This window comes from Papaver somniferum, chromosome 3, assembly GCF_003573695.1.
Source record: "Papaver somniferum cultivar HN1 chromosome 3, ASM357369v1, whole genome shotgun sequence".
Taxonomy (NCBI): Eukaryota; Viridiplantae; Streptophyta; class Magnoliopsida; order Ranunculales; family Papaveraceae; genus Papaver; species Papaver somniferum.
This window is the reverse complement of record NC_039360.1, coordinates 101,826,623-101,835,232: the sequence shown is the minus strand read 5'-3', so window position 1 is coordinate 101,835,232 and position 8,610 is coordinate 101,826,623. Positions and strand designations below refer to the sequence as shown.

General features: G+C 36.5%; 2 protein-coding genes across 2 annotated transcripts; both read left to right on the top strand.

Moving 5' to 3' along the window:
* Positions 1-2,423: 2,423 nt before the first annotated feature.
* On the top strand, positions 2,424-6,695 carry LOC113356989 (O-fucosyltransferase 16-like). The gene is made up of 10 exons (XM_026600230.1): positions 2,424-2,823; positions 2,909-2,959; positions 3,073-3,163; positions 3,338-3,414; positions 3,739-3,827; positions 3,922-4,105; positions 4,448-4,629; positions 5,068-5,170; positions 5,267-5,598; positions 5,688-6,695. Exons 1-10 carry the CDS (start codon positions 2,584-2,586, stop codon positions 6,133-6,135), a joined length of 1,797 nt encoding a protein of 598 aa, XP_026456015.1. The 5' UTR covers positions 2,424-2,583; the 3' UTR covers positions 6,136-6,695.
* A 669-nt stretch (positions 6,696-7,364) lies between these two features.
* LOC113359806 (major latex protein 146-like) lies at positions 7,365-8,299 on the top strand. Its single transcript, XM_026603384.1, has 3 exons — positions 7,365-7,554; positions 7,761-7,954; positions 8,177-8,299. Exons 1-3 carry the CDS (start codon positions 7,365-7,367, stop codon positions 8,297-8,299), a joined length of 507 nt encoding a protein of 168 aa, XP_026459169.1.
* The last annotated feature ends 311 nt before the right edge of the window (positions 8,300-8,610 follow it).

Genomic DNA, 8,610 nt, shown 5'->3' with positions numbered 1-8,610 from the left:
CTTAAAAGTTTTGAAAAATTCTATTTTTTTTCTTTCCTGTCTCCAATAACATCTTTAAATTTTGTTATCTTGTTTCTCATAAATCTATTAAAAGAGTTCCAATGAAAGAAATGCGGGGTTTTTATCTCTCAGAGTAATGTTGTTATCTCTCGACTTTTTCTTCCATAAATCTTCTTCTATATTAAACTTCTTTGGTTCCAATGTTAAGATTTTGCACTTTGTGAGAGTCTCGGTGGTTTGGTCCAACTTATCGTAACATCTAAGACATTCTTGATGTCTTTGAGAAGGGATATTATCAAAAAAGAATTCGTCCCACTGTTTCAAGTCTTGATCAAGGTTTTTCGGAAATCAATCTATTGCTTGGGGACTTATTGAGAATATGTCTTGAAAACCACAAATAAAGTCATGCATGTTTATTTTAAAACAAATGTATTAGAAGAAGAAAATAATGTTTTTGGGCCCGTGATCGACTCTCCATCTACCCTCAACAGATTAGGACAAGGATCTGACCCAATTGGAACCAAATGAATCAAAAAAGACTCTAGATATCACACTAGTCAGTCATCATTTGCTAGAACCATGTTCCACCATTCCTCTATGCGATCTTTACCCTCCTTGTAATGAGACCAAGTGAATTAGTTGTCCCTATCGTGCCCCAAAGCTATAAGTCCACATCACAGAACTATGTTGATAAGTTCCTTTATTTTTGAAGTTTGACCCTTGTGCCCACCTAATTTTTCATTAGGGTGTTTAAGTCCTCAAGGATGCCTTTAGTTTTGAGTGTAATATCTTTAACAAAATTTCAGGGACCTTCTCTATGCTATAAGATTTTTATGATACTTGTCATTCTAGATTTTTCTTATAACCTTTAAGAAAATTTTGTTAATAAATTATAACTTTTACTATGATATGTACTTAAAAACTTCGACACTATATTTTTAAATAACTATGAACCGGTGTTTTCCTTCTTAAACGATGACAACCATTGATTATGCACGCATAAGTTCGCGCGCCCAATACGTTTGTTTAGAGCAAAGACTATCAAATGAGTGCTAAAAACATTCATTCACTTTCAAATCCAGTGAGAGATTAGGTGAAAGAGTGATTTCAATAATAAAAATCAATTGTAACACACTAACATCAACCGCTCTAATGTTATTTATTTTTTAATAATAAAAACTGATTATAACCGCGTTAAAAAGTTCTCAATATATTTGGAAACCGAAAGTATGCTTGAGAGGAAGATGATCAGCCGCTCAAACAAATTCTTTTTGCAAGCAAGTGAACTTCATCCTTTAGGTCTCCATTTTCATTCACTCATTCATATAAAGGAGTGTATAAATGAGTTTGGCGATGTTTTCATTCTCTCATTCATATAAAGGAGTGTATAAACGAGGCATAATAACATCAGAGTAGTTCAAATTTGTTTTCCAAGGACGATTTCCAAGCAAATACTCGCTACTCACTAGTTTACAGAGGCAATCTTCTATTCCTCATGGATACCAAGTGCGAATTTCTCGAGTTTTGAACGAGAATTCTCATCCCATGATGACCGACACATTTTCACATTTGAGTTCGATAATTCAAAATTTTGCACTCCTGAACCGAACATTTTATCAAAAGTAAAAATGTGCTTCAAAAAAAATCATAAAAAATATTATTATAAATGAAATAATATTTGCACATGCACATTGCTCATCTTCTAATATTTTATTTTGTTTATAATCTGACACAGGCTCTATCTGGAACCCAATTTTACGGTATCATGGAGTGTGACTGTGGACCTTGTAAGCAAAAGAAGGGACGTCTCCATCAAATAGCGAAGTCATTTGGATTTTGAACTGCTTGCAATGCCTACAAGGTACTAAACTAACGTATGTTACACTGTTTACAGGACTCCCGCCACACACTCCACTCCATACCGAGTAAGCTTAGTCGGTTAGTCCACCACAATACCAACAAACGAAGAACTCCAATGTAGGTGCTAAACTTTCCCAGGGATATTACTGCATTCCTGTAGATAGAACAATATCACATATCTGACGTCGATCGCACTCTCGAATCAAGAAAACTTTAATGTCTCTCTTTCTGTCTGACCATACTTGAGAATTTTAAAATTCAAAAAATCGTAACTGAAATGCACGATTAGGTAAAGCAAAAGTAACCGACGATTTCCCTTCCTATATCTTCTCAATTGTTTATTAACGAAGATGCAGCTAGATATCCGCAGCTAATCACGTGCTAAACACGTGACACCGAAATTACTCTCTGGCCGTCAGAGAGACGATATAATGTTAACAAAAGAACGTTTTTTTTCTCTTGTTTGACAAACAATTTGGAGAGACGACTCTTGAAAACAAGACGACCAGACAAGCAAGAGAGAGAATTATATAAAAACATTTGCGCGCGGTCCGTTCAAGGCAATGGGCTTTTGGTCTGAAATCATAATAATAAAAGTACAGTGTATAGTTGTCGTCGTCTTCTTTCAAAGTTTCACCTAAACATCAAACCACCAGAAGGCAGAAGATGAAATCCTAATAATCAATAGCAACAACTATTGAGATTAGTAGTTGCAATAAGAAAATGGGTGTACAGAGGCGGAGAACACATAATCAGCATCATCATAGTAATCACAACCGAATACAAAAGCTATTAAAATGGATTATACCTGTAATTTCAAGTGTTTCAGCTGTTGTTCTTCTTTTTCTACTTCTTCTTTCTGCTTCTTCTGTTCCTGATGATTCTAATCATAGTCATCATCAACGATTATTACATCAACAACTCCACCGTCAATTCATCAATACCACCACCACCGCCACCTCGGTATTGTCTATTTTACTTTTTTCTGTTTCTGTTTTTTTTTTCTGTTATTATTATGACTCACAATTTCTGTTTTGATTTGTTTCAGTTGAATAATAATGTAATGGAAGAGATAATAAGCAATGTGTTTCGAGTTCCGGTTAGGGTTTTTTTCTCTATGATTCTTTTTTATTTTTTTCATCTTCTTGATTGAATTTTGTTTTTTTGTTGAATTGGATCGTGATTTTTGGATTGGGGGTGTTTGAATTATAGGAGAGTGGAGGGAGCTCAAGTCATGATCTATGGGGTTCAAAGTCAGCCAAATTTTACTATGGATGTAGCAATGCTAGTGTTAAGTTTACAAGTGGGTATCCCTTTTGGTGATTTTAATTCCAAATAGCATTCATCAAGTGATTGCCGATTCGGGTATAATTGTTCTTTTAATTGAAATTAAGAAAATATTGGATATGGAAATGATTAAACTATGATTGCTGTATTTGTAAATGGTCTCGTTTCTTTGTGTTATCTCATTTTTCAGGAGCTGAAGTTAACACCCAACCCAATAGGTATTTGATGATTGCAACCAGTGGTGGGTTAAATCAACAAAGAACAGGGGTAAGATTTTTCGGCTAAAGAAAACATATTGAAGCATTTTTTAAACTATAAAAAGAGAGATTTCTAGCTTGTTTTTAATGATGTACTATTGAATTCGAGAATTTTGAACTTTCCCAAATGGTAATTAGCATGTAGAGTTTTTACACAAGCTTCTACAGTACCCTTGTTCTCTTTAATGTACTGTGTACACTACAGTCTACATGTATAATTTGGTCTATCCTCAAAATGAGTTCTCGTGTTCATAAGTATTAGTACTCTGGGTACATACATGTACTTCTATAATTAGGTTGTTGATGCCAAATCTGTATCTTGTGGCTCTTGCAGATTACGGATGCTGTTGTCGCAGCTCGAATTTTGAATGCCACTCTTGTTGTTCCAAAGCTAGACCAGAAATCCTTTTGGAAGGATTCAAGGTTACCATTGACCAACCAATACTAAGATGTGATGTTTTAATCGAGCTGGAATATAGTATTTTCTGATACTTCATGAATGTGTTGTCTTATGCAGCAACTTCACCGAGATCTTTGATGTTGAATGGTTCATAAGGTCCCTCTCAAAAGATGTGAAAATCATAAAGCAGGTCCCCAAAAAGGGAGGAAAGGTTATGGCTCCATATACCATGCGAGTTCCAAGGAAGTGCAATGTAAAATGCTATCTTAGCCGCGTCTTACCTGTTCTCTTAAAGAAACATGTGAGTGTTCTTTCCTAAACTTTTCCTATTTTATTTTTTGAAGGATGCTCCTAGGACCAGTAGTTCATCTGTTTTTAATAATCCGGTTGTGTTCTATATCGAAGCCATAAGGATCTTATCTCTAGTCACTTGTATATCCTAAACCCAGGAGTTGAGGCTGTTCAAATCCTTGTTTTTCAAGGCTGATTACCTTAATGTAGCTCCGTTGCCAGCCTCTTATTTTCTTCCACAAAGCTATATTTGGGTATGGGAAGTTTCCATCTTATCAGTGGAGGATAGGAGATTTTAGAGGGAAATTAGTGCGGTGGGTGATTATTACTGATCTCGATTCTTCCGTAACAGGTTGTGCAGCTAACCAAGTTTGATTACAGGCTTGCAAATAAGTTGGACACTGATTTGCAAAAACTGAGATGCAGAGTTAATTATCATGCTTTAAAATTTACTGATCCCATACGTGAGATGGGCAAGAAATTGGTTCAGAGGATGAGGGAAAGAAGTAGGCATTTTATTGCTTTGCACCTAAGGTAAAATTCGACTTTTGCTTATAAACATTTCACTTTGAAATCTTTTGATTAGAAGTAGAAGTACCTCGGTTCTTTTATGCATGTGTTTTGGTTACGATGTTTAGTTTGGGGTTATTGAGTTACATTAAGGAGAGAATAATTAACAAGATTTGCCTTGACCGTCGTTAATTATTGAAAAGATTTACCATCATGCTTCATTTTGTTTAAGCCAATCATACTTGGGGTGGACTGGAAATCCCTTTGATTCGATTGATAAATCACCATCAACCGGTCTTCTTTGATTGTCAAGTAGAACATGAATGTCAAAGTGAATAGAATCCTGATTTGGCGATTGAAGGCCCAATAGACTGCAGCCTGCAGGAATGATGCTAGGGAAAGTACATGTAAGTGTATGGTATGAGACAGTTTCTTGATGCACGAGAATTATCCATGTGACAGGTTTGAACCTGATATGCTTGCATTCTCTGGATGCTATTATGGCGGAGGAGATAAGGAAAGAGCAGATCTTGGTGCCATTCGGAAGAGGTGGAAAACCTTACATGTAAGGCTACAAATTGTGAACACGTAAATTTAATAAAATATCTTTCAGTCCTTAGAACATCACTAAATTCCTGATGTTCTTAAAATACGTATACAGACAAGCAACCCAGCCAAGGAACGTAGGCACGGAAAATGTCCCCTTACCCCAGAGGAGGTAGGCCTTATGCTCCGAGCACTGGGATTCGGCAGTGATGTTCACATTTATGTGGCATCTGGGGAAGTATATGGAGGTGATGCGACACTGGGACCCCTCAAAGCTCTCTTTCCAAATTACCATTCAAAAGAAACACTAGCCAGTAGCGAGGAGTTATCGCCTTTCTCCTCATTTTCATCCCGAATGGCTGCAGTTGACTTCATTGTTTGTGATGAAAGTGATGTATTTGTAACTAACAACAACGGGAACATGGCTAGGATACTAGCTGGGCGGAGGTACAGTGGAATCTTTCCTTTCTGGTATATGTCACAAGTAACTTGAACTAGTCACAGAGTGATTTCAATTGGATTTTTTTCTCTTGCAGGAGATACTTTGGACACAAGCCTACAATTCGACCAAATGCTAAGAAACACTCTTCATTATTCCCGAATCGAGAGAACATGACATGGGAAGCATTTGCATCTAAGGTACGTTTAAATCAAAAAGGCTTCATGGGGGAGCCAAAGGAGGTAAAAGCCGGTAGAGGTGAATTTCATGAAAATCCTTCGACGTGTATATGTGAAGATTCAGAGGCCAAGGAAAGAACGAAATCTGGTCACAGTGGTCTAACTACAGTTGGCAAAGGCAGTAATGTGGGCAAAGATATTGTTGAGCCTAGTGATGATCTGGTCAGTGATGATGAGCCAGAGTGGCCTGATATGGATTATGGGGAGAAACTTAGCATGCCCGAAGGGAAGGAATTAAATTTGGATTACAATCTATTCTTTAAACCTGAGGACCAACCGGAATTTGAAGAGATATTGTCAGATTAAGTGGAGTCAACAAATCCCTTCGACATGATTTTCCTCCTACCTCACCGTTCTTTCATCAGAAATATTCTTTGCATCTTTCCTTGTTAAGTCAGTTGCTGCTCTCCGTCACCCTTTTCAATCCGAGTTACCATATTCTCATTCTGTCCATAACTGGTTTAGGAGCAAACTTGTACAAAATAGTGACCTGTTTACAAGAACTTGTCCAGAAGCTAGGACTAGGAAGATGCCTTGCATTGTTTTCTCATATTCGGGAGCGGGTCATACATGTTATCAGAAAATTTTACCCTTTTCGAAGATACTTTCAGCAATTTTGTGGGGAATTTTTTTTTGCTCGATTTTAAGGGAAATGATGGATAATGCAGCTAATATCCTAGCCATGGAAGGAGGGTTCTGGCCAAATAATGGATAGCACATAGCAGAGAGAAGGATCACTAGGTTGTGAAATAGTTGTAATGGCTTTGTAAAGAGAATGACAAGTCCTTATTTTGTGGAGAATGTTTAAAAGTGGATTTTGGTTTCTTATAGTTGCATAGAGAAATATGAAAGCAAAATTGTTCAAATTTTTTTCTTTTTTGTTCTTTTCTCTTGATAATTCTGAATGTAGGTTCATGAAGGAAAATTTACCAGAAAAAAAGAGATCATGAAGAATTATGTTCTCCATCTGTGCTGAGCATATTTGAGAAACTTGTTTTATTCTCTCTACCTGCCAGGCAAGAAACCCTCTGAGTTGGCAATCACGGACTATTTTCTCATTTTGTGTATGCGACTTTAATCATGTTTTAATTTATCTAGCAGCCGCAGGTGTATTTTTATTCGGTGATCTTGGAGAATGTGGAATTTCGGGAAATATTCTATCTAGCAGCCGCCGGACTATCTAGGTTTTCCAGAAGCCGCTGGACTAATTCTGTTTAAAGAGACGTATATAGGTTAAATAATGGGAGCATCCTCCTTTTCATCTTCTTATATCAAGAAAATCTCATCTTAGAACAAATCAACTAAGACTGCCCACATTTTAATAGTTTTTAGGCTTCTTTTCAGATAAAAATAAAACACACTCGAGGCTATGTGCAGTCGTGCGCAGTGCACAGCCAACAGAATATTAATTTCATATGACACATTTGCATATGGCAATCCCCTATATAAACATAAACCATTTCTTCATTTCCATATTCAGTACTTGTGACTCCACAATAACTACTAATTTAGAGCATCAGTAGTATTTGCTTGACATGGCTAGCATTCAAAAGCTAGAGCTCGAGGTAGCTGAAGTCAAGTGCTCAGCCAACAATTTTTATGGGTTATTTAAGAACAACATTAACAAACTAGTTGAGCACTTTCCTGAAAACTATCAAAGTGTTGAAGTAATCGAAGGAGACGGAGCCAGTGTTGGCAGTGCCAGGCTCTGGAAGTATGAACTCGGTACGTATGATTATTATTAATTGTAGATTAGTTTTGTTGTCTTTAGATTGTTATATATTCACGGAATCTTGCATGACGAATTTACATGGTAGAGAACAATTCTGTTGGACGCGCAGATTGTTGATTTGTACAACCTGAATATATATATGGGCGAACTCATAAATGTTAAATACTTTGAGCGGATGGAATGATTGCTACTCTCAAAGAGAGGACGACAGCTGTTAATGACGAAAGCAAGTCGATCGCCTGGAACTTTTATGGGGGAGCAATGATGGATCATTATAATAGCTTTGGATTCACACTGGTATCTGTTACTCCAAAGGGTGAGGGATGCTGCTCGGTGAAATGGTCTGTGGAATTTGAGAAGGCCAATGAAAATGTTCCCACTCCGAATGCTTATGTAAACCTCTTGGATAAGATTACCCGAGAGTTGCCTGCAAAACTGCACTAGTTATAAGGCTAAACTCTCTCAATACATAGTTGTATCGGATTTAAAAATCTATATCGACTGACCTACTACTATTCTGATGAAATAAAGCATCTCCTAAGATGGATTACTTTTGGTATAATTTGTTGTAACATTTGTTTTTGATTTGATTAAATGTCTATTATCCACATTAAGGGGATACATGTAGGGCTGTCTACAGGACTTATTGTAACAGATAGTGGCTCAGCTGTTTTCGTTACGGTAATAGCTCATCGGATGTCTGATAGCTTTCGATTGAAATTCGAAAATCAATTCTGATTCCATTACGTTTAAGTTATACGATATCAGATAATTTTCTGATAATTTATGTTAGCTGACAGAAATTATAAAAACATATTTTTGAGTTTATTCATTTCAAAATGTCAAGTTTTCAGTTCAGAATGTATGCCAAACACAAAGTAAACAAACATTTTTATGTGCTGAAATGTGTATATTGTAACTTGTAAGCAGCCTGCAACATGCACAATTCCTCCTTCCTTACTCCTTATATATTCAAACTTCAAAATATTAATACATCTACATTTCAAAGAAAGTGAAACGTGTTAGTAGGCATCACAAGAAATATGAAA